This window comes from Syngnathus floridae, chromosome 3 (genome assembly GCF_059516105.1).
Source record: "Syngnathus floridae isolate MCC-2025c chromosome 3, RoL_Sflo_1.0, whole genome shotgun sequence".
Lineage (NCBI taxonomy): Eukaryota > Metazoa > Chordata > Actinopteri > Syngnathiformes > Syngnathidae > Syngnathus > Syngnathus floridae.
The window spans coordinates 8,987,837-9,010,692 of record NC_142415.1 but is presented as its reverse complement, the minus strand read 5'-3'; the positions used below and the strand labels follow the sequence as shown (position 1 = coordinate 9,010,692).

General features: G+C 40.1%; 3 protein-coding genes and 15 non-coding genes across 19 annotated transcripts in view; 17 read left to right on the top strand and 1 right to left on the bottom strand.

The window, feature by feature from the left end:
* tspan4a (tetraspanin 4a) overlaps nucleotides 1–3,260 on the bottom strand; it is an 84,513-nt gene extending 81,253 nt beyond the window's left edge. Inside the window, exon 1 of the mRNA XM_088371815.1 lies at nucleotides 3,147–3,260. The gene's annotated coding sequence lies outside the window, so the exon portion shown is untranslated. The remainder of the gene's footprint in view (nucleotides 1–3,146) is intronic.
* Nucleotides 3,261–5,229: 1,969 nt separating this feature from the next.
* Nucleotides 5,230–5,301, top strand: trnac-gca (transfer RNA cysteine (anticodon GCA)). Its single transcript has one exon. It is a non-coding gene; the product is annotated as a tRNA-Cys (tRNA).
* A 125-nt stretch (nucleotides 5,302–5,426) lies between these two features.
* On the top strand, nucleotides 5,427–5,498 carry trnac-gca (transfer RNA cysteine (anticodon GCA)). The gene has a single exon. It is a non-coding gene; the product is annotated as a tRNA-Cys (tRNA).
* A 124-nt stretch (nucleotides 5,499–5,622) lies between these two features.
* trnac-gca (transfer RNA cysteine (anticodon GCA)) lies at nucleotides 5,623–5,694 on the top strand. Its single transcript has one exon. It is a non-coding gene; the product is annotated as a tRNA-Cys (tRNA).
* Nucleotides 5,695–5,817: 123 nt separating this feature from the next.
* Nucleotides 5,818–5,889, top strand: trnac-gca (transfer RNA cysteine (anticodon GCA)). The gene has a single exon. It is a non-coding gene; the product is annotated as a tRNA-Cys (tRNA).
* A 123-nt stretch (nucleotides 5,890–6,012) lies between these two features.
* On the top strand, nucleotides 6,013–6,084 carry trnac-gca (transfer RNA cysteine (anticodon GCA)). The gene has a single exon. It is a non-coding gene; the product is annotated as a tRNA-Cys (tRNA).
* A 286-nt stretch (nucleotides 6,085–6,370) lies between these two features.
* trnac-gca (transfer RNA cysteine (anticodon GCA)) lies at nucleotides 6,371–6,442 on the top strand. Its single transcript has one exon. It is a non-coding gene; the product is annotated as a tRNA-Cys (tRNA).
* Nucleotides 6,443–6,565: 123 nt separating this feature from the next.
* On the top strand, nucleotides 6,566–6,637 carry trnac-gca (transfer RNA cysteine (anticodon GCA)). The gene has a single exon. It is a non-coding gene; the product is annotated as a tRNA-Cys (tRNA).
* Nucleotides 6,638–6,760: 123 nt separating this feature from the next.
* On the top strand, nucleotides 6,761–6,832 carry trnac-gca (transfer RNA cysteine (anticodon GCA)). The gene has a single exon. It is a non-coding gene; the product is annotated as a tRNA-Cys (tRNA).
* Nucleotides 6,833–6,955: 123 nt separating this feature from the next.
* Nucleotides 6,956–7,027, top strand: trnac-gca (transfer RNA cysteine (anticodon GCA)). The gene has a single exon. It is a non-coding gene; the product is annotated as a tRNA-Cys (tRNA).
* A 284-nt stretch (nucleotides 7,028–7,311) lies between these two features.
* Nucleotides 7,312–7,383, top strand: trnac-gca (transfer RNA cysteine (anticodon GCA)). Its single transcript has one exon. It is a non-coding gene; the product is annotated as a tRNA-Cys (tRNA).
* A 129-nt stretch (nucleotides 7,384–7,512) lies between these two features.
* trnac-gca (transfer RNA cysteine (anticodon GCA)) lies at nucleotides 7,513–7,584 on the top strand. The gene has a single exon. It is a non-coding gene; the product is annotated as a tRNA-Cys (tRNA).
* A 273-nt stretch (nucleotides 7,585–7,857) lies between these two features.
* On the top strand, nucleotides 7,858–7,929 carry trnar-ccu (transfer RNA arginine (anticodon CCU)). Its single transcript has one exon. It is a non-coding gene; the product is annotated as a tRNA-Arg (tRNA).
* A 126-nt stretch (nucleotides 7,930–8,055) lies between these two features.
* On the top strand, nucleotides 8,056–8,127 carry trnac-gca (transfer RNA cysteine (anticodon GCA)). The gene has a single exon. It is a non-coding gene; the product is annotated as a tRNA-Cys (tRNA).
* A 126-nt stretch (nucleotides 8,128–8,253) lies between these two features.
* Nucleotides 8,254–8,325, top strand: trnac-gca (transfer RNA cysteine (anticodon GCA)). Its single transcript has one exon. It is a non-coding gene; the product is annotated as a tRNA-Cys (tRNA).
* Nucleotides 8,326–8,664: 339 nt separating this feature from the next.
* Nucleotides 8,665–8,736, top strand: trnac-gca (transfer RNA cysteine (anticodon GCA)). Its single transcript has one exon. It is a non-coding gene; the product is annotated as a tRNA-Cys (tRNA).
* A 289-nt stretch (nucleotides 8,737–9,025) lies between these two features.
* Nucleotides 9,026–14,772, top strand: taldo1 (transaldolase 1). The gene is made up of 8 exons (XM_088371449.1): nucleotides 9,026–9,222; nucleotides 11,856–11,979; nucleotides 12,106–12,213; nucleotides 12,605–12,736; nucleotides 12,896–13,071; nucleotides 13,518–13,715; nucleotides 14,110–14,255; nucleotides 14,324–14,772. Exons 1-8 carry the CDS (start codon nucleotides 9,123–9,125, stop codon nucleotides 14,354–14,356), a joined length of 1,017 nt encoding a protein of 338 aa, XP_088227575.1. The 5' UTR covers nucleotides 9,026–9,122; the 3' UTR covers nucleotides 14,357–14,772.
* A 925-nt stretch (nucleotides 14,773–15,697) lies between these two features.
* On the top strand, nucleotides 15,698–22,307 carry LOC148400351 (uncharacterized). Of its 2 annotated transcripts, XM_088371447.1 has the most exons (15): nucleotides 15,698–15,859; nucleotides 16,554–16,717; nucleotides 16,822–17,012; nucleotides 17,186–17,290; nucleotides 17,429–17,567; nucleotides 17,983–18,133; nucleotides 18,303–18,435; nucleotides 19,288–19,440; nucleotides 19,638–19,675; nucleotides 19,756–19,785; nucleotides 19,894–20,060; nucleotides 20,178–20,632; nucleotides 20,712–20,808; nucleotides 21,117–21,342; nucleotides 21,988–22,307. In XM_088371447.1, exons 2-15 carry the CDS (start codon nucleotides 16,586–16,588, stop codon nucleotides 22,068–22,070), a joined length of 2,100 nt encoding a protein of 699 aa, XP_088227573.1. In that variant the 5' UTR covers nucleotides 15,698–15,859; nucleotides 16,554–16,585; the 3' UTR covers nucleotides 22,071–22,307. The 2 variants fall into 2 exon arrangements, with proteins under 2 accessions (XP_088227573.1, XP_088227574.1); XM_088371448.1 differs by lacking the exon at nucleotides 15,698–15,859 and having other exon boundaries at nucleotides 16,558–16,721.
* Nucleotides 22,308–22,856: the final 549 nt, after the last annotated feature.

Genomic DNA, 22,856 nt, shown 5'->3' with positions numbered 1-22,856 from the left:
GGCCAAGCTAGCGCTTTCCATCTTAAAAGGTCTGGTCGAACAATAAACCATGAAACAATAATATGATTTGTCCTGTTTATTTGTCAGGGTAGCTCAAAAATAAATCCTTTGTGCAACTTTCCATTTTTTTTGTATCATCATAAAACACGTAAGATTTTGTTTTTGCCAATTGAAACAGTCTGCTCTGCCTGGATAATGGCTAATGACTGTACTACCAATATTTGCTGTGTTTCAGAATAAATGAATTGGAAAACTATTTTGTGGTATTTACTTGAAAACATTACGAGTTTCAATAAAAATTTGGTTCTTGCAAAAGTCACTTTGCATGAAATGCTTATTATACGTTGCTATTAATGTAATCAATACAAATTATTTTAAGGTAGGTTCAGCAAATGCAACTTATGATTTATATATAATGATGATAATAATAATAATAATGATATTTCATTCTCTTGGTCTATTGCCATCCCAGAAGTCGACCCTTGAGCACCTCTATTCTCATGCTAATACAACTACAATGATAAAATATCAGGAAACAATAATACCATTTGCATTTTTACTTAAATCCAAAACAACAGTATCTATTTCCTTTCCATGACTGCTGAAGGGTGGGCAGAATGTATTTCAAAAATTAATTCAATTTTGGAATCAAAAAGAAACTGGGGGGGGGCAAAAACTTAAGACAAAAGTACACAGTTAAATTTAGGATCAATCAACCCACTAGTGCACGCAAAACACAAATACACCATTAGGGGGCAGTATACTTGACCACTGACGAAGCCATTTACAGTAGAGCTAGTGTTTAGGGCACATATGTGGAGTGGTACCACACCCAGAGAAGCCCACAAGTGAACCACAGAAGTGCACTTGGACAAACACCACCAACTAGCTGTGACTCTTCAAGAAAACACCCCACACCTCTCTACTGAACTATATTTTCCACCGTGTCCTTGTGAATAGCGTGAGGCCTTACAGAATGTTACCCACAGGCAACACACGTAAAGAATGTTGTAATAGTATTATTCTTGACTACAGTGTGCAGACTGATTGCAAACAACAACGGGTTATGATGGCCAACTGCCAAGAGCCATCACTTCATTTCAGCTACACTGAAGTTGATAACTATGGGAGGACACGGGAAAAGGAAGCTGCCTCCTTTTTCGTAACTGTCTCCATGCACATCCTGGAAAGTGTCAAGCCGAGCTAGTGATTTTATGAGTGGTCGTTTGGTTCCATAAAGAGCACAAGCTAAGTAGCTCTTATAGGAAATGAAGCAGTCATTTGGTTCGAGCTGAAAGCTGCACGTTCTGCTGTGTGACCAAAACATAAACAAATAATGCCAATAATGCTTTACACGTATTATGCCTCATGAAAAAGAAGATAAAGTCGATGATATGGAAACCAAGTTCTCATATAAAGTAGCGTACAAAGCTCTGGACAGAAATAATGGGCCTTGTGATACAGTAAAGTGCATATACTTTTGTATATGCTCCAATGTAGTAATCCTTTATTGACAGCCCCATACAAAACGAGAACACAAAAGAAAAACAATACATGGTATGAAGATTTATGCAATTTATGTAAATGCTTGAACTTAAATCTATAACAGCCTCATCCACTTATTTAAGGTAACCACCATATTCGCTGCCATTCCATTGATGCAATTTAATTATTAGGTGCTAAATATTCTCCTAAAGGTAGCTACCAAAATAACCAACAAAGGTTTTTGGTCATTTTAAGTGTAATGACTTCACTTGTAAATGTGCATGCTTCAGAGATGTCTTGTGCTTTTTTGCCCCTCGTTTTCCCAACATGCTTTGGCCAAAATACTGCAAGAATCTAGAATTGACACATGCAGTTTTTATCATCGCCTATGAACCACTCTTTTGAAATCAAACCGTTGTATCAGCTTATGTAAATGAGCTACAGCTCACCGTTATTCTTTATATTGCCATGACGACCAGTGTCAAAGCTGTTTCAAGCCCCAAAAAAAAAATTTTACTTTTGAAGGAATAAACCAGTGTGAAGTCTGCCTGAGCACACATAAACTAAAAGCATTGATTACATTTTCAACCTACCAGAAGCCTTAAAATGGAAGCGACTGCTACAAATATATTAGGTTCTTTTTGGGCTCATGCCAGCAAGGCCGTGCCCCACCGGATTCAGCTGATGGTGCAGTTTTCCTTTCTTTGCATATCCAAGGTATTTTATATTCAATATAGAATGGTGACAAAATTGTTGGCCTTTGACAACGACAGATTTTTTTTGCCCTGTGTGCGCGCGCGCGCGCGTGAGAGGGCCGTGCGCGTGTGCGTGCGTGCGTGCGTGCGCACCTGATGGACTGAAGTGTTTACCTAAAGGTAACGTGACCAGGAAGCAATGAAATTCAGTTAATGTGATCTTCATAATAATCATTAGAAATACATATTATATAAACAAAGAAATCAATGGAAGTTAAAATGGAAGTGTAAATGTCTTTGCCTTGGTAAAGTAATCAGTGCCAGATCTTAGAACTTACTTTTAAACGTGACTTATTGCCTTCACTGCACCAACATAAAGACGCATTGTGAGGTGGTGAATTTTACTGAAATACATATTTTAGAAGTCCTGGGACAAGCAAAGTTCCTTTGTGCCATTCTGAAAAGAGAAAGTGAAGGGAGGGAATACTCCCCGGAATGGTTGGTATTTTGAAATGTTGGACTTATCCACAAGTTTATTTCTGGCTTACATCGCGGTCTAGACTATCAAGAGCTCACAATGTCCACCATCATAATGTGTTTACAAAAGGAGACGTGAAAACGTGGCTAGTGAAAGCATCTTTGCTTGTAAAAAAAAAAAAAAAAAAAACATTGCGACTGTGAACATTAAACTTCAGTGTGATCCATTATGCAAAGCAGGAGCAACATTCATTCAAGAAATCCACTTCAATGTGAAGAGTGAAATGGTACAGATAACTAAACATTTGCACACAAGCAATTCCCTTCACCAAACAGTTAAACAAGTTGTCTGACACCAGAACAACCACATGGTAAAACTTGACCAAAAGAGAAATTCAAAAACCGGTGCATTCTGAATTATAGAATAAATGCGCGTTTCCAATAAGTAGTAATAATTTTGAATAGTGACCAAAAAAAAAAAAACCTTACCCTTATTTATGGCTCTTTTTCTCTATTCCGGCTGCTCTCTCTTTTCTGCAGTGTGGCAAAACTTCCCAAGCTTTTTCCTTTCCAAAGAGCCTCTCTCTCCCTCCTGCCACATGGGGGCACATGTGACTGACATTCGACCTGTAAAAACAAATGCTGACATCTAGTGGTAAAAGAAATCAGTAGCATTTTAAAGCGCTATAAAAATCGTCCTTTGCGATGATGGTTTGGAAAATGAAATTCACTTAAAGTGTGAAATATAAAAGTAGGGAAGGACGGTCAGGCGTAATATTGGGCAAGTGTTTTCTTCCAAATTGTAATACTGTATATTTCATATTATATTATGAGTTACTTGCAGTTTCCCCCCAATATTAGGAATATTATAATACCAACTATGTACAGTGATAATTTATTTATATTCAAATTACTTTTAATATATTAATGAGGTTGAAATGAGAAATTTGCAATCATGGATGGTACAATTAGCTTGTATTGAGGATTTGTTTATGGTGGACGGTATCATTTTAAATGTTACTCTACGGTATGCCTTTGAATATTATTTACATCAATACAAAGGGTATACTGGGTATATTACAGTTTTATTAAATCAGTCACTTTCCCCAACAATAGCAAAACAAAAAGTGCATTTGTACCCAGAACCTCTCAGCTGAAGCAGGCACACCAGCAATTTAGCATACCATACATTTGGGTTTTAAATTCAGTTGGGGTCATCAGGTTCGATGTACATTATTACAGTATGTTATATACTTATTGACAACAATGTTGTTGTTTTTTTACCTAGCAGTGATTGACAATCTTGCGTGGGTGGTATTTTCTTGCATTGTTCAGGGATTTAGTTATTTTTCAAGCCCCCAAACCAGTTACAACAGTGGACAGAGGCATCATAATTTTGAATTGCTCATCCATCTCGGGGTTATTCTGAGGTTACCTCAATCTCACAAACACAATATATTGGCACCGGGAATGCTTGGAAGAAATCGTTATATCTGGCCCAAACATCCACTTGGACTGCAGATTTACAGATAACATTTTGGTGGTCAGAATTACGGGTTACCTTCAGCGTCGCAAAATATATTTTGAAAGATTTCACATTACTATCCCGACTGCCATGATATGATGGCATTTCATTATATCTTTGGTTGTGATTGATAAATTAAGACCTGGAATATAATGGTGAACCATTAATGTCTGAATGAATAAGGAACATAATCGTCTCAGAGTTTGAATTCCTATAAGAAAAGTCGGACTTATATCTTACAATTATTTTTTACCATTTTACCATTTGGAATGAAATGCTTTCTGAGTGTTGAAATGAATAACATTACCATTTTGTAATCAACCCGATTCCGTGTGAGTATTTTTGCACTAGATTTGTCTTGTTCCTACTTATTTGTTTCTCTTAGGATACGACTACCAGAAATTGTACTCATCGCAATCATTTTAACAATTGTTTTACTAGCTGCATTTCCCCTCTGTGGAACATATATAAAAAAAAACATTCGTCATTTCAGAAAGGTCAATGGACAACTTGACTGTGACACCATAATGTGGTGCCAAACATTCTCATTATTTGCACTCATCCATGTTCTACACCACTTATTTTGTTCATGGTGAAATATTACGACACTTATTTGCCATCACTCACAGGGCTGACACAGAGACCATGCATGAAGGGTTTCTTTCCAATCCTCTGTTGAACTGTTTTTGGACTGTGAACTAAAAGGAAAGCAAATATCAAACACATGGAAAACAGAAAGGATCTGAACCAAGATTCAAACACAAACTTTTAATGAGCCACTACTCAGCTAAATTTGCACACTCTTTGGTTTGTCCTGCCATCTAATGCAGAAGAGTCTGCGGAGACAACTCAGGTGGAGATGGTTGAGCTGTTGGACGTTTCTGCCATCTAGGTCTCGCTAGTGTAAACAATAACCGCTGCGTGGTCGACCCTCAGCTTGGTGGACAGACTGAGTCCCCTTCATTTATTTTACAGCAGATCCACAAGCACCGAGTCTCTGGTTCTAAGTCACTTTTCATTTTTCAGGAAATCAAAGTTATTAAGCAAGGGGGTATAGCTCAGTGGTAGAGCATTTGACTGCAGATCAAGAGGTCCCCAGTTCAAATCTGGATGCCCCCTTGTAGACTCTTTTTCCATTGAGGTCTTTGCCCCTCATTGGGTGTCTTTTACAGCAGAGTCAGAGGTACCGTGTTCATTTTTTAGTCAATCAAGCCAGGCTATATAGCTCCTTGATAAAGAACACAGGGGGTATAGCTCAGTGATAGAGCATTTGACTGCAGATCAAGAGGTCCCCAGTTCAAATCTGGGTTCCCCCTTCCAGACTCTTTTGTAGACCCAGGGCCTTTGCCCCCCACAGGGCTATTTTACGGCAGATCCACAAGTACCGCGTCTGGTTCTAAGTCACTTTTTATGTTTCAGGAAATCAAAGCTATTAAGCCAGGGGGTATAGCTCAGTGGTAGAGCATTTGACTGCAGATCAAGAGGTCCCCAGTTCAAATCTGGGTGCCCCCTTGCAAACTCTTTTTCCATCGAGGTCTTTGCCCCTCATTGGGTGTCTTTTACAGCAGACCCACAGGTACCGCTCATTTTTTAGTAAATCAAGCCAGGCTATATAGCTCCGTTACAGCGAATACAGGGGGTATAGCTCAGTGGTAGAGCATTTGACTGCAGATCAAGAGGTCCCCAGTTCAAATCTGGGTGCCCCCTTGCAGGCTCCTTTTCCATCGAGGTCTTTGCCCCTCATTGGTTGTCTTTTACAGCAGAGCCACAGATACCGTTCATTTTTTAGTAAATCAAGCCAGGCTATATAGCTCCGGGACAGCGAACACAGGGGGTATAGCTCAGTGGTAGAGCATTTGACTGCAGATCAAGAGGTCCCCAGTTCAACTCTGGGTACCCCCTTGCAGACTCTTTGTTCATCGAGGTCTTTGCCCCTCATTGGATGTCTTCTACAGCAGAACCTGAGGTACCAAGTCTGTGGTTCTAAGTCACTCGTTTCTTTTTTGGTAAATCAAGCCAGGATAGTTCAGTGATAGAGCACTTGACTGCCCAGTTCAATTCTAAGTGCCAACTTATTGGCTCATTCGAGACACAAGTCTTCTACAGCAGAGCCCGAGGCACCCATTAGCCGTGGCTCTGATTTTAAGTCATTTTTTTTTTGTCTGACAGGAAATTTCTTTCAAAGTCAGGGGGTATAGCTCAGTGGTAGAGCATTTGACTGCAGATCAAGAGGTCCCCAGTTCAAATCTGGGTGCCCCCTTCCAGACTCTGTTGTAGACCCAGGGCCTTTGCCCCCCACAGGGCTATTTTACGGCAGATCCACAAGTACCGCGTCTGGTTCTAAGTCACTTTTATGTTTCAGGAAATCAAAGCTACTAAGCCAGGGGGTATAGCTCAGTGGTAGAGCAATTGACTGCAGATCAAGAGGTCCCCAGTTCAAATCTGGGTGCCCCCTTGCAAACTCTTTTTCCATCGAGGTCTTTGCCCCTCATTGGGTGTCTTTTACAGCAGAGCCACAGGTACCGTTCATTTTTTAGTAAATCATGCCAGGCTATATAGCTCCGTCACAGCAAATACAGGGGGTATAGCTCAGTGGTAGAGCATTTGACTGCAGATCAAGAGGTCCCCAGTTCAAATCTGGGTGCCCCCTTGCAGACTCCTTTTCCATCGAGGTCTTTGCCCTTCATTGGTTGTCTTTTACAGCAGAGCCACAGATACCGTTCATTTTTTAGTAAATCAAGCCAGGCTATATAGCTCCGGGACAGCGAACACAGGGGGTATAGCTCAGTGGTAGAGCATTTGACTGCAGATCAAGAGGTCCCCAGTTCAACTCTGGGTACCCCCTTGCAGACTCTTTGTTCATCGAGGTCTTTGCCCCTCATTGGATGTCTTCTACAGCAGAACCTGAGGTACCAAGTCTGTGGTTCTAAGTCACTCGTTTCTTTTTTGGTAAATCAAGCCAGGATAGTTCAGTGATAGAGCACTTGACTGCCCAGTTCAATTCTAAGTGCCCACTTATTGGCTCATTCTAGACACAAGTCTTCTACAGCAGAGCCCGAGGCACCCATTAGCCGTGGCTCTGATTTTAAGTCATTTTTTTTGTCTGACAGGAAGTTTCTTTTGAAGTCAGGGGGTATAGCTCAGTGGTAGAGCATTTGACTGCAGATCAAGAGGTCCCCAGTTCAAATCTGGGTGCCCCCTTGCAGACTCTTTTTCCATCGAGGTCTTTGCCCCTCGTTGGGTGTCTTTTACAGCAGAGCCAGAGGTACCAATTTTCTTCATTTTTTAGTAAATCCAGCTAGGCTATATAGCTCCATGAAGACAAACGCAGGGGGTATAGCTCAGTGGTAGAGCATTTGACTGCAGATCAAGAGGTCCCCAGTTCAACTCTGGGTACCCCCTTGCAGACTCTTTGTTCATCGAGGTCTTTGCCCCTCATTGGGTGTCTTCTACAGCAGAACCTGAGGTTCTAAGTCACTTGTTTATTTTTTGGTAAATCAAGCCAGGGTATATAGCTCAGTGATAGAGCACTTGACTGCCCAGTTCAATCCTAAGTGCCCACTTATTGGCTCATTCTAAACACAAGTCTTCTACAGCAGAGCCCGAGGCACCCATTAGCCGTGGCTCTGATTTTAAGTCATTTTTTTGTCTGACAGGAAATTTCTTTCAACGTCACGGGGTATAGCTCAGTGGTAGAGCATTTGACTCCTGATCAAGAGGTTCCCAGTTCAAATCTGGGTCCCCCCTTCCCGACTCCTTTGTAGACCCAGGGCCTTTGCCCCCCACAGGGCTATTTTACGGCACATCCACAATTACCGCGTCTCTGGTTCTAAGTCACTTTTTATGTTTCAGGAAATCAAAGCTATTGAGCCAGGGGGTATAGCTCAGTGGTAGAGCATTTGACTGCAGATCAAGAGGTCCCCAGTTCAAATCTGGGTGCCCCCTTCCAGACTCTTTTGTAGACCCAGGGCCTTTGCCCCCCACAGGGCTATTTTATGGCAGATCCACTAGTGCCGCATCTCTGGTTCTGAGTCACTTTTTATTTTTCAGGAAATCAAAGCCACTAAGCCAGGGGGTATACCTCAGTGGTAGAGCATTTGACTGCAGATCAAGAGGTCCCCAGTTCAAATCTGGGTGCCCCCTTGCAGACTATTTTTCCATCGAGGTCTTTGCCCCTCGATGTGTCTTTTACAGCAGAGCCAGAGCTAGTGTTCATTTTTTAGTAAATCAAGCCAGGCTATATAGCTCCGTGACAAAGAACACAGGGTGTATAGCTCAGTGGTAGAGCATTTGACTGCAGATCATGAGGTCCCCAGTTCAACTCATGGTTCCCCCTCGCTTTGTTTTTCCAGGCACGTCTTTCATGTAGGTTATCTACCCAGTGCGGGGCCTCTTTTACAGTAGAGCAACAGGTACCCATTTCAACTGGCTCTGGTTTTTAGTCATCAATTTATTTGTCAAGTAATCATAAACTTAACTATAGGGGGTATAGCTCAGTGGTAGAGCATTTGACTGCAGATCAAGAGGTCCCTAGTTCAAATCTGGGTGCCCCCTTGTAGTCTCTTTGCTGACCCATGTCTTTTGCCTCCCCAGGGGGCTTCTTTTACAGTCTCTGATTCTAAGTCACTTTTTTATTTTTCAGCAAATCAAGCCAAGTGACATAGCTGGCTCATTCCTGTCATGTCTTTTCTGGGTTGAAAAGAACCCAATTTGGGTTAAAAATTGGACTGACCCAGGAATTGTATATGTAGTATAGCAAGCCTCTTTGTTTTAGGGGGGCTGCTGTTGTTTTCTGTGTGCGTTGTTCATGACTGCGCAGCGTGCGCGCACCCGATGGCTGCTTCCTGCTTCCTGGACTTGCTGCGCGCACCCTTAAAGCTTGCATTCCGTTTGCGCTCACGTGTTTTCTGTGTATAAAAAGCTCACAGTCGCTGATCAGCATGCTCAGTGTGTCTCCGGACAAGCGGCGAAAGATGGAGTCGGCACTCAACCAGTTGAAGAAGTACACCGTAGTGGTGGCCGACACGGGAGACTTTAACGGTAAAATGCACGCTTCCACCAGCGGCTAATGCTAGCCGGTTAGCGTGCTGGATTAAGTAGGCAGGAGTGCTGCGTGGATAATGTTAATGACCGCCGCGTAAATAATCAACCCAAGCGGGACTGCTAGGCATGCTAGTATCGCGCGAACAAGGCCCGTGCAGTTACACCAGCCAACTCTAATATTTGTTGGAAGTTTGTATTGTTTGTATCTACTTGTTGTTCAAGTTTGATTAATCTGCTAAATTTGTCAAATTACCGAATTGAAAGTGGACTAGTTCTGTGCGTCGCTATGGAGGCATTTTAAAAAAGGAAATGTTTTCGCGTGGCTTGGTTAAAAGAAACAAACATGTATTTCAAAAACTCTGACATTATACTGTAACTTAACAGTATATGTGGATAAAAAATGTCAAATTATTTGTGAAATAACATTTATATAGTTTATGCTTCCTGATTTGCCTTGCCCTAGGCATGAAAGCTCTTGATGAGGAAATAGTAAGTGGTGTAATTGTGATGCAAACGCAGAATGGCTTGCACAGTCAGGATGACATAACAGTTTGCAAACTAAAACTGCATTTGGGAAACAAAAACAGTGTTTTTTGTGTCATAAGAGAACCGTAGCTGAATTAAGTTTATTACGTTATTCCAAAAATGTCAGCGCCAGACTACAGTGTACAAGAGTTGTTTCAAACTACTTTTCTTTCAAATACACCGATCATTCATCTTTCACTGAGCTCAAACCCATTGTTTACATTAGAAATAGCTCATGCAAACCGTTGCACTAAAATGTCACAAGTATTTATACTGAAACAATGATGATTTGCCCATAAATGTTTTCATTCAGATTGGAAGCCAGACATGTTTAACTGTATTGTTGTATGAATGGCAACAAGTAGGTTGGTTGTTTCCCCTGGCATAAATTGATAAACAAAGATATGCAATTTGAAGGAAATGAATTAGTTTTCATGTGATCTTCCAGAGCAGTGTCTGTGGTGCGTGTGAGATCTCAGGGCTCGCTAATGTGTAAAGTGGTTGGGAATCACAATGTCAGGTTTGTATCTCTTAGGTGGACACACTAGTTAGGAATCAACCAGCTTCTTCCTCATTTTTATTTTAATAATGAATTGATCACCAAGTGACATGTAAAATATTTTATAACAAATATGCAAAACTTAAATTACCAACACTTTTCCCCTCGCAAACTTATTTTTAACTAATCTGAAATTTCATTGAACAATGAGACAATAAAACGATACACAATTATGAATAGCAGTGGAATCTTCAAGACTGATCTCATGCCAGGTTTCTTTGAAAAATTCTTTCATTAATTACTTGTTACCTGTTACACTGAAGTTCCCTTTTGTAGGACAAATGTATATGGCTACTTATGTGGAAACACCAGGTACTTTCTTAACTTGTGTTTATGATGTAAGGCAGGCTTGTAGGAAATGTTGCAAACTACGCAACATCTTTTCTTTCTTTTTTTTTTTTTAAGTTTGAAGTAATTTCACTTTAAAAAAAAAACAGACTTGTGTATTGTACAATTATCCAAAACTGTTATTAGTTCTCATATCTGTTAGGTGGTGTACAGTACCAGTCCACGAAAATGATTATTTTATGACATTGTACAGACAAGTTAGTGTTTGATATTTCATTATTGTTTCCGTCTATGGATATATTTGTGTGTGTTTAGCATGTTCTTTGGCTTGGCCTATTTAGTTTATAGTATATCAAATGACGGAACAACATTTTTACGCATAAATCCGCCATAAGGGCTTGCATTTATCCACTTGAGCTCGTTACCCGGAAGCTAACAAAGTAGGAATTTGCAAGTGTGTATGCTTTCACAAGGTGGTTGGTACACAGCATCCCGCAATCAGATAGATGTGATATCTGTGCCGATGTCTTGTGATGTCACAGTTGAAAAATGTTGTGGATACTTCCTTATTATTGGAAGAATAAACGTGTTAGAACACTTGCCAGAACAGAACAGGGATGTGTTTGTTCTCTGGAGAGTTGGCACCTCTGACTAGGCTGCCAAAATGTAAAGCTGACAAACAACAAGCTGAATGAAAAGGCTCATCGCTTGTATGACATTTGAGAAAGGCACACAGCATTCAAAACTGCTGTTTTGTACATTTCATTGTTGGAAAACTGTCACTGGCTGTTTGATTCCTGTTAATGTAGCTCTTCAAATGATCTTTTGTTTGAACTAGGACCTGTGTATCAAGAAAACTAAACTCCAATCGTTTATTTCCTGATACAGAGTTTTTCTTATTTGTGAATTTTACTGTTTTTGTTCTATTTCAATGCTAAAATGGCAGAGTGAGAAACTGAATTTACCCGTGAGTATGAAAACACGATAATAGACTACATTTGTTCCATTGATTCACATAAACATGAATTAAACATTTGGATACTGAACCATACATAAAAATTCCGATAAGTATTCGTACGGTTGTACTCTTATCAAAACAGTTTGTCAGCCTGCTTCAACTGACCGAGCAGGTTTTAAAGAGTGCTGTGACAAATTTATACTTAAGATGGTGCTGTTTTCTTTGTCAACTCATTTGAACTGAGGAAAAAAAACCAACCTTTTCCACATTCTAATGTTGTTCCAATTCATTATCTTGCAGCCATTGATGAGTACAAGCCTCAGGATGCAACCACCAACCCTTCTCTGATCCTCGCCGCTGCCAAAATGCCAGCCTATCAGAGCCTGTTGGATCAGGCCATCAAATACGGGATCGCCAAGGGCGGGTGGGTTAGAGCTTGAGCTCAAATTGTGCAATCTGCACATCTTATAGCGCATGTTTAGGATTGTAGTTGTAAACCGGTTAAAAAACAAACAAAAAAAACCTTCCTGCCTATTTCCTTGCTTGCCAGAACTGAGAACGAGCAGATTGCCAACACCATGGACAAGCTGTTTGTGAGTTTTGGTCTTGAGATCCTCAAGAAGGTCCCAGGCAGGGTCTCAACTGAGGTGGACGCCAGGTACATGCACATACAATCAAAAGTGGTGTCTTTTGAAACATTGGGAGAAAAAAAAATGCACTGATTTTTCTATGAAATGAGAACCTAGAAGCTAATACTTGAAAATCACATTCGCTTGCCGTCTGTAGCTTGTTTTTTTTTTTGCCACGTCCTCTTAATGAATTATAGCGAACATGCAGTACATTAGACACAACTATTTGAATGTAATTGTGTTGAACATTTAAGGTCAAGATGTCGGAGTGAGAGGTCAAGCTTCCCTTTTGTACACTACATAGCAACTTTTGCAAACTGTGGTTTTGCTTTGACATTTAAGTCACTATCAATCGATATATAATTACCCCCATATACCAAGAGTAATAATTATAACAGTAAATACAATTGTATTTCACAGACTGTCTTTTGACAAAGACGAAATGGTGGCCAAGGCTTTGAGGCTGATCGCACTCTACGAGGAAGCTGGGATAAGCAAGGAGCGGGTGCTCATCAAGCTGTCATCCACATGGGAGGGAATCCAAGCTGGCAAGTGAGTGTGAGATGTTTGCATCAGCTTAATTTCTGTCACACTCGCTACAGGAGGAGCCAAAATTGATTAAGACTGTATTTTGGTCCAGTGGAAGAGTGCCAATGTTGGACTAATGTTGATAGTAAGTCACAAGTGTTTTGTAAATATGCTCTGTTTCAGGGAGCTTGAAGCCAAGCATGGCATCCACTGCAACATGACGCTGCTTTTCTCTTTTGCACAAGCAGTAGCATGTGCAGAAGCAAAGGTAACGCTCATCTCACCTTTTGTTGGGCGCATCTTCGACTGGTACAAGGAAAACACAGACCGCAAAACCTACGAGCCCCATGAAGATCCAGGTACTGTTGTTTTTGCTGTCGACACAAAAATGTATAACTAAAATTAATATTTCAAAACCATACTTGTGATGTTCGGAACCCATGTTGGTTACTGCGGACAGGCTCTCAAACTTAATTTATATGGCGCCTGCTGGAGATGGAATCTAGCTGTGTCTGGGCTGCATCAGCTATTCCACAAAAATGAGAGATGACATTAGTTTTAAACACAAAAGATGTTTTTCTCTGTAGCTAGGAGAGTAAGTTTTGATTACAACCGGAACTCATTTGCTGCCATAAACACATTAGAAAACACGGCTTTGGATATAGATTTGTTGAAATTACAGCGGCAGTTAATTGCCAATCTGGTCTGGCTGCTTTTCTGATGATGACATGATAGCCAAACCATGTCATTGTAGTTTTCTTTTCTCTAACTTCCTCATTCTCCTGATATTTTGTTTCCCCCGAAGGTGTTCAGAGTGTGACAAAGATATACAACTACTACAAGAAATTTGGTTACAGCACTGTGGTCATGGGTGCTTCTTTCCGAAACACGGGACAAGTGAAAGCCCTGGCTGGATGTGACCTGCTCACTATCTCTCCTGGGCTGCTTGCAGAGCTCAGTCAGGACCACAGCGTTGTCGCAGAGACGCTTTCCATGGACACAGGTACTGCTGTGTTTGTATCGTTGCAGTGCTCGCCTACATCAAACAAAAAAATGCATCTTCAAATTCCACCAATGTTCCACTTTGGTGGTGGCAGACCTGTGTGTGACGTATTTAGTTTTTTTGGGCGGGTGTAAGTTTAAAAGTTGCTGAAGTTATATTATAGAGCAAGTATCTTTCATTGTGCTTGTGGAAAAGTCCAGACCATTCCCTTTGAAAAAAGAAAACCGATTGACTTAGAATATCATATGCACTGTGCATCAAAAAGTGAAACAAACGAACAAAGCCCGTCACTTGATTTTGGGGTTTTGAGTTAGTATTAGCAATAGCCTGGCCTGTTGCGCATTTCACAATCTAAGTATGGAATTTCCACATTGACTTAATTTTGCATCAACAGCAAAGAATTGCAATCTACCAAAGGTCCACTTGGATGAGAAGGACTTCCGCTGGCAGCACAATGAGGATCGCATGGCAGTTGAAAAACTGTCTGACGGCATCCGCAAGTTCGCTGCGGACGCCATCAAGCTGGAAACCATGATCAAAGTAAGTCTTGACTTAAAATACTTTGCTTATTGCACAGTTTGCTCACAAGTCTTAATTTGTCATTTCAGGAGAAAATGCTCCATGTTAAGAATGGTCAGTAAAACACATGGGCAATATCCTGCTGCATTGACGCAAGTTTTTAAGAGTCAGGACTCTGCCATGTTTGCTAGCTTTCATATGAGACATTTGAAAGCACTAAAAAACATTCTCAATCCATCTGACCAAAATCCGGAAACTCCCTCATGAAAGAAAGACTATCTCCCATCCAATCTTTGGATGGAGCCAAGTTTTATGTGACCAAACAATTATAAAATGCTTCTGTTATGGAATCATAACAAGATGGGGATAAATCATTCCAGAGTTACATGAGACTAGTTCTAGATCACAAACACATTTAACCAGAAGAACCAGTGTTTGAATTAACGATCAATGAATGAAGCAATTGTGTACCGCCCATCCCTAAATTTCTGTTTTTCTTGCCAAGAAATATAATAAATATGATTTCTAAGCAGTTTAATTGTTGCACTCTTGTGTTTAATTAAATACTGTACGTACGTGTGGATATAATTTTTGGTAGCCATCCTTTTAAAAAAAAAAAGGGTCATTCAAACAACTTGCAACTGTCGAATATACCCTATTTTAATTATAATTGCTGGTAGTCATCCTTTTATCAAAAAAAAAAAGTAATTCAAACAACTTTCAAATGTACCGCAATAAAACTTTTATAAAAATCCTGTTTTGCTTTATTTGTGTGGTCCAAATGAATTACTGTACTATGTGTGGGGGGAGATAAAATTGGCCTGTAGCAAAATGAACATTTTGTTCCTCAACAAAGCTAATTTCTGTAAGTGTAAGTAAGACTTGTCCACCTCTAAACAGGATTTCTAGCTCATGCTCCATGAGCAATCAGCTTCTTTGGCTTTGAAAGAACCCTGAATAACATTTGGCAGTGCGCTTTCCCCAGAGTTACTCAATATTACATTGTACCAATCATTGTCCCAGAACAAAATGCCCTCCACGATGCACATCTTTTTTGACTAGGCACAATGCTGGAATAATGTCCTCGTTACAGATTTATATGTGCGTGTCTTGGGGCTGCTTTGCAAAAATTGTCACATTGAGTCTTTTTATCTACGCAGGGTACAATGAAATCTCAAGAGTCTATTCTGAAGTGAAATGTGCTAGCCAGTGTCTGAAATTCTGATCTCAGCCGCAACAAATCATGACTCATAAAATTGTTTTGGATCACATAATTAAAGCGATATGTATTTTTTATAGTTAATATTTAGTCAAGGGTTCCATTTTGAATTCCTTCACTGAGCATAGTTTTTCTTCAAGGCGTTATCAACTTTGTTCATGTGGGGTTACAACATAACGTCAGACAAACAACTGTGAGGAAACAAAGAAAAACAATTATGTAAGGCCTCCTCCTGTCATGCAGTGTTTGTCAATCTTTTTTTGCCTATGGTCCAGCCAGTTTAACTTCATTCTCTATCGGCCTCAAATTTTCCTTAACTCCGCCTTTCGTTAAGATGTGTGAGTTTTTACTTCTTCACTTAACCCTGGTGAGACTTCATTAGGTGCAACGATGGAGCTGATGACAGGTAATCATTCATTTAATTTGTTACATATGCTGGAATATGCTACATTTAACTGATGAGCATAATAAAGATAACTTGTGTAGAAAACAATGTGTTTTTATTGGTATTTCTTTTGGCATTTTAGGCATCAGGAGTCACTTAGGCTAGACTGTTCACACTACATACGGTCTAATCTCACTGGCTTTCTGATAAATTTAAATATCAGTCTGATTTTGTAGTTCCAATGCTGTCAGCGAGCACTTGCAACCTGTCGAGGAGCCCCGAACTCTGTTTGCTATATTTTGATGTTACTTGCTTTCATTCAACAAAAGTTACTCTTTGTGAGAATATATATCCGTATAAATATAAATGTATGTATGTATATTTTTAACGAGTTGATATCTAATATTTAATTTTTTTGTAACCTTTACAACTCTTGTTACGGTGGACATTGATGGCATATTAATTTGCATTCCCATGAAAAGAAAGAAATACCTGCACCTGTCCTCTACATTCTTGTCATTCATCAACACAGTCATTTTCTTCACGAGAAGAATTGTCACATTCTGTAGCATTTGTAACACCGCTTAGCAGTTGTCAAATGACAGCTTCTTTTTTTAATGTGAATTTTAGATTGGCAGCGTGTTTTCTGCAAAGTACCACTTATATCTTGCTGTGATGGATTCTTAACTGATAAAACATCTGCTGTCTGTTAAAGGTGTAACAATGCTGTATGAATAAAGAGCTGAGATGCTTGACCGACTGACATTGGCAATCGTGGTGCAGAGACTGGCTCTCCTCTGGCTAGCGCCAGCCTGTGAAGCCTCCTCCCTTGGCCTCACTGTCCACGTTGTGCCCTTGCAAAGTGATGGAGGGCAATCTGTGGGTAACATTTGCTCAATTCGCCTTTTGTATTGGTTTTAGTACTGGCATCAAGCTACATTTGTAAAAAGCTGACATTGTTTCTCCTCTTGGATTTTTTGCAGGCGAAAGCTCATTTTACCGTGATTGCATCCAATCCATGCCCCCCGTTAACTGGACTGTGTACTGAAGGGGACAACTGCACCCTTCACAAAGCTTCCTCCCCCTTTAGTGGCGCCAAACCCAACTCGGGATGGTGCGTTCGCCAATGGGAGCAAGTGGTCCCCAGTAACTACAACAACACAATCAGTTTGAGGTATGAGACCTCGTTCATTGTTTTTTTTTTCTTCAATTTATTGATACACCACTGTCTTTTTTTGTAGTGTAAAAATAACAGACTGAACAACACTGCCAGCTTCGATGTTCCTATTTTTTAATTATTGTTATTTACATATTCAGCTCTTAGAATCTGGCCTTTTCTTTTTTTAGTTCCACCACCACCTTTTATGTATCAGTGAAGGCAGGACCACATATACGTGCAAACTCTGGGAAACTCAATCAACCTGCTTTTGTTGCATTGCCTCCTCCAATAAGGTAATGTACACAATCATACAAATATTCATCAGGAAAAACGGTAAAAGTACCAGTTTAATTAATAAAATCATCTCAAAGGAATCTTTTCTACTTTACGTAAGATTTCTGAAGATTATGCCTTTTAATTTCTGGGAGCAGGACCCGTGAGAACTGCCCTCACCACATCCAACTGTCAGTGAAAGATCCGGATGGTGACAGGGTACGATGCCGGTTTGCTGTGGAAGAACAAGGAGAGTGTCTCAACTGTACTCCACACCCTTTTATCGAGCTAAACGAGGTCAGTACGACTTGAAAATTAAACTCGGTGCATAATGTTCTACATGAATAAAGGAATGTACGTACACTTTACCACTCGCTTTGTTAAATTAATGACCTTATTTTAGAGGATATTTGTTGATCAAAATAGCCACGCAGATTCTTTTTCCCCAAAATTTACAAACAAATGGATCAAGAGGGCAGTACATTTTGGTGTGCGTGCAGTGAGTATTCACAATTTGAATCACTATGGCATTTTTTTAATTACTGAGAAAATAACATACAAACAAGCCACGCCAGTTCATCATCATAATTATTTATTTTATATTATTCGCTGTCTGTCATTTTTAATGGGCATTCAAAAGGCAAAAATGAAATTAATCATTTCAATCTTGGTCAACTGTCTTTATCGCACATTTCACATTGAATTTGTCTAGGATGCATGTGCTTTGACGTTTACTGAAAACGCACCAGTTGGGCAGTATTCCATCTACATGATGGCAGAGGACTTCATTCCGACCCCCAAAGTGAGCCAAACCAGTGAGAGCCATCCACTAAGCTCCGTTCCGGTGCACCTGTCCCTCACCGGTGTGTTTGAACATGCAGCTGGTTGTCACTATTGGATTAGACTTTAATAGTTTCCTATTTTTGTCCATTTTATTATATCGGAACATGTAGTAAGACTAAAACAATGTTGTTGTCTTCAGACTTGTTCCATATTATGTACTGTGACTGATGTACTTTTATTTATCGACAGTGGAACCGTCTTCCTCCAGCTGTACACGCGACCCTGTGGCAACAGGAAAGACCCCAAGAAAGCATGCAACATTTAATGTCCTGCCATTCGAGGATGTGAAGTTTGCGGCCGAATTCGTGTCCCAAAAAGAAAGGTGTGTCTGTCACAATCCTTATTTCTGTTGTGGATTGTATTCTTGCATCAAAAACTTAATGGAGAAATATTTTTGAATGCTTCTTCATTCATCAATTACTTACACTTTTAATTTAATATCTTAAATTATTATTAAAAATCAGCTGCCCTCCTGGTAGCTGATGACACCGGGAAGAAACCTTACTTTACTTTTTTCTCAGTTCAAATTTACTAATGTATTTATTTATTAATATATATTGTGTCATGTCATGCAGCGATTAATGCGCATTGGGTATGCTGGGGAAACTTATCGATTTTCACTTCATTGGCCCGAACATTATTTCTGAAGACTGAATTGGTCTGCATCGTTGAGGCCATCACTCAGTTTTTAGGTTGGCGGGCAGAATAATTAAATGCCCTTCAGTTAGATCACAGAAGATCCAATTGACCTGTAAATCCGCCTTTTGTTCCAATTTAACAGTCCCAGATTTAACAGTACATTTGTGATGTCTTTTTGTGAGATGATACTTGTCTCATGAAACGCTGATGGAATGCATTGAACTCCAAATGTAGTGACACTCTCATGGTTTGTGAACCAATTATAGCCCAAAAGTCAGCCATCTTGGGTTGTTGCATATGAGCTCTTCCAAAGGTTATTGGCAGAATTCCTCATTCAAAAGAATACCCAAAGGTTACACTTCTCAAATATTAAAGGCCTCACCCTCATTAGAGTGGAATGAGACAAAAGTAACTGGCATGATGACAATGCACTTAATCTATTTAGTGTCATTGATGATAAATCTTCTTAATTTCCACATTGTTGGTGTTTTGTGAGCAGCAATTACATTTTAACGGTCCTCATTGTGCTTTGCAGTGTCTCAGAAATAGCAGTCATCGGCCAACCCGGACTCATGGTGTATGGCTTCACTTCAAGTGGTGCCATGTCACAAATTTCCATGTCCTGGGTCCGTGGGGAAAACACTCTCTCTCATCTTCTTCCTATCTGCTTTGTTGCCAATTCCATGAGGTATGTAAACTGAACCGATGCCACCTTTTGTAAATCCGATACTCTAAAATAAATCAACACAGAAGTACAAATATAGTTGGGTGAAACAAATATTAATAATGTTCACAGTCACACAAAAGAAAGAAAGATAACACATCAGTTGGTTTGTTAATTGGATGGTTGTTAAAAGGTCTCATCTTCACTTTTTGTCTTTCTAGTTTACAGTCAGAGCCTCACTGTGTGTGGTTGTATCAAAGTAAGGCTATGATTGTTATCATTATTACTGTTTTCAGTGTAGCAATGTATATTTCAAGCTGTTGCTCTTGTTGACTGCAGGAGAAATAAGGACACTTCCTGATGGGACAGGTTAGGATCCCTCCCTCCCCTCCACCTATTTATTTTTCTGGTTGAATTGTTTCAACACTGCCACTTGTTTATGGGTTAGCCTTAAAACGTGATCTTGTCTGCCTCCAGAGCTGATTTGTAATAAGACCGAGATGACACTGGTGCTTCCTGTTGCTTCACTGAGCAACATCAACCTGACCGAGCTTCAGCTCAACAGCCCCGCTTGTCCCGTCATCTTCAACGACACTCATCTCACTGCTCGCATTGCTTTGGATGGCTGTGGCACCAAAACTGTGGTAAAAGGCTGACGTGATCCTTTTGGGGAGGGTTTTGTTTTTTACTTACTTAATCTATCCCACTTTATTCTCTGGAGTTCCAATCCAGAAACGTACACATCCTCTCCTGTTTTCCAGCATGCTGGTACAGAGCTGGTCTACACCAACACCTTGAAAAGTGTCCGTCCTTCCTCCATCATCAGCCGTCGGCCCTCCCTCATTCTCCCACTGGCCTGCCGCATCACTGCAGTCCAAGCCAGAGGCCCAACTTTCAACATTGCTGTGCCCACAACAGTCTTTGATGACGCTGATGTTTGGCTAGAATTTCACTTGCCAGGAGAAGGGCCGTTGGCTATATACACAAACCATCCACAATTCAAACCCCTTGGTCTTTTGCCAGGGAGAATGCGGCGGGATTCAGCACCAGTGCGTCATATCCGTGCTTTCCAAGCGCCACTTGGGTCCAGGATTAAAGAGCTGGACCTCCATTTGCTGTCCAACACGACTCTGGAGCGAGCTGAGCTTAATATCAAACGCTGTGTGCAGTCTGGGACTGATGACTTTGCTGAAAGTAGCATTATTTTAGAGAATGGGTCAGTGACATGAGACTTCAATGAACAATACCTGAATCGCATACAGAAACTTTTTTAAGTCCATCACATCTCTTTATAGGTGCAAAGCTTCCAGCACAACAAAAGAGATTCGAGCAACAAGCCATGCAAGAATCTTTCGCCTTGATTTGTCCAACCTGGTTACAGTACAAAATATGGTCAGTCGTTTTGTTTTACAGTTGCACTTTTTCTGTCCATTCTTTAAGCATTCCAGTGATGCCTTGACATACGAGTGACCCAATTTCTCTCAATACCAGACTTTTTTTGTTTCCAGTATCAAGCTGTTTATTAGCACTGTCATCTTACTCCCAAACTAAACATACATTTTAGTTTAAATTCTGCTCTATCATTATTTGGAAACATACTTGATTAATGTTTGCTTAGAAATATGTGCTTCACAAGAAAGTAATAAGGTAATTTTGTGAAAAAAAATAAAAACCTTTCCTTTTTTTCTCTTGTCACACAGCTGTACGTGAAGTGTGAGTTGGATTTGTGCATTAGCTCCCTTCCCTCTCAAAAGTGCGCAAGACAGTGCAACCAAAGCTTGTTAAATAGAGCGTCTGTGGAAATTCTGAGCAAGACCTTCACCGTCAGGTCAGGACCTGTGAGCCTTGTAGTAACCACACCAGCTCCATCTTCAAGTGTTGCCACGAGCACAAGTGCTGCAGTTGAAGTCACCAGCACCGCAAGTGGTAAGATGCACTTGAATACGCACCTCATTTAACCTTTTTTCAGCATGAGACGAGGAAATTGGGGACCTATTAGTCTTATGAGACAAAAAGTTTGTAATCTTTTGTAGAGCATGAAAATCTACGCAGCATGGTGAAATTGTGTCTCGCACATCTGTGAATGACATTAATGTCTATTTGTGCCCTAGAATTGGTAGACCAGTTCAAGGTGTACATTCCCATCCCTCCATCCATCCATCCATCCATCCATCCATCCATCCATCCATCCATCCATCCATCCATCCATCCATCCATCCATCCATCCATCCATCCACCCATCCACCCATCCACCCATCCATCCATCCATCCATCCATCCAGCAAAAGGCAGACTACACCCTGAACTGATCGCCAGCCAGTTACAGGGCACATATAGAGACAAACAACCAGGCACACCCACATGCACACTGCCAGAGTGAGAATCAACCCCATGCTGACCGCACACAAGTCAGGCGTGTGTACCCCTACACCATCAGCGACTTTGTGTTCATTCCCTCTAATCCCGATTCAACTGCAATAGGCTTCATCTTCATCTGGAATGAAAGTATGAATTAAAATGTTCTTGAATGTGACCAGTGTCCAACATCAGTATGTCCTCTCTTGTGTTGCAGCTCCAGGGCAAGTCTCTTTCATGGCCGTGGGATTGATCCTGAATATTTTCTGCATATATCTTCAATACTCCTTGATTCACTAAATTTTGATGGGAAATTTAGCATAGTCTCTGTCTGTACAAGAATAATAGATGATGAAGCTGATTATGACAAAAGCCACTAAGTCAGTAAAGTCTTTTGCCTAGTCAGATGCTACTTTGGACCTTTTGTTGGGAATTTTTATTTTTCATTGATTTACCCTTTGTTTTAGACTTGAACTATTATTAACTGACAGGTGTAATAAAAGAATTAAGCAATGGCAATAAAGATTCTCATTCTAAGTCTTTTTTGGTGTATATTGATCTGTTTATAGTCGATTAACCAGCTTATTTACAAAATAAAACGATTTAAAATACTTATTTTTAATATTTTACTATTATTATTGTAATTAAATATCTAAACTCTTCATAGTAGACCCAAATATGATTATAGAAACAGCTTTATATGGCAATTGCTGTAGTGAAAGTAACGCATCAATCATTAAGGATCCATAAAATATTAGCATTTATTGTGAGACCGAAGTTAATTGTATTTTTAGAAAGGCAGAGATTTGTAGTGATGTGTCTGAGTGAAGCCATTTTATTCAGATTTGATTGCAAAATGTATCTCCACATTTCACATTCGTAAATATCAGTAGCATTTTTAAATTTTTATGTCATAAATCCCTTATTGGAGTTGACTCCATATAATGTCAAGTGATACAAGCCATTATTGTTCTTTGCAGTGCAGCATTGCTTGCTCTGGATCATACTGTGAGCAGATTCTACCATATTTGGCTAAATAGAGGCATAAAAATGAATCATTTCAAATTTTAAATAATTTTTATTAAT

Bases quoted from the DNA above. Each gene is read 5' to 3' on its own strand.
- taldo1 (XM_088371449.1), top strand. From the start codon at position 9,123: ATGCTCAGTGTGTCTCCGGACAAGCGGCGAAAGATGGAGTCGGCACTC. The intron at 11,980-12,105 runs GTGGGTTAGAGC...CTTGCTTGCCAG, and splicing joins TACGGGATCGCCAAGGGCGG to AACTGAGAACGAGCAGATTG. The intron at 13,716-14,109 runs GTACTGCTGTGT...TTGCATCAACAG, and splicing joins GACGCTTTCCATGGACACAG to CAAAGAATTGCAATCTACCA.
- LOC148400351 (XM_088371447.1), top strand. From the start codon at position 16,586: ATGCTTGACCGACTGACATTGGCAATCGTGGTGCAGAGACTGGCTCTC. The intron at 16,718-16,821 runs GTGGGTAACATT...GATTTTTTGCAG, and splicing joins AAAGTGATGGAGGGCAATCT to GCGAAAGCTCATTTTACCGT. The intron at 21,343-21,987 runs GTAAGATGCACT...CTTGTGTTGCAG, and splicing joins AGTCACCAGCACCGCAAGTG to CTCCAGGGCAAGTCTCTTTC.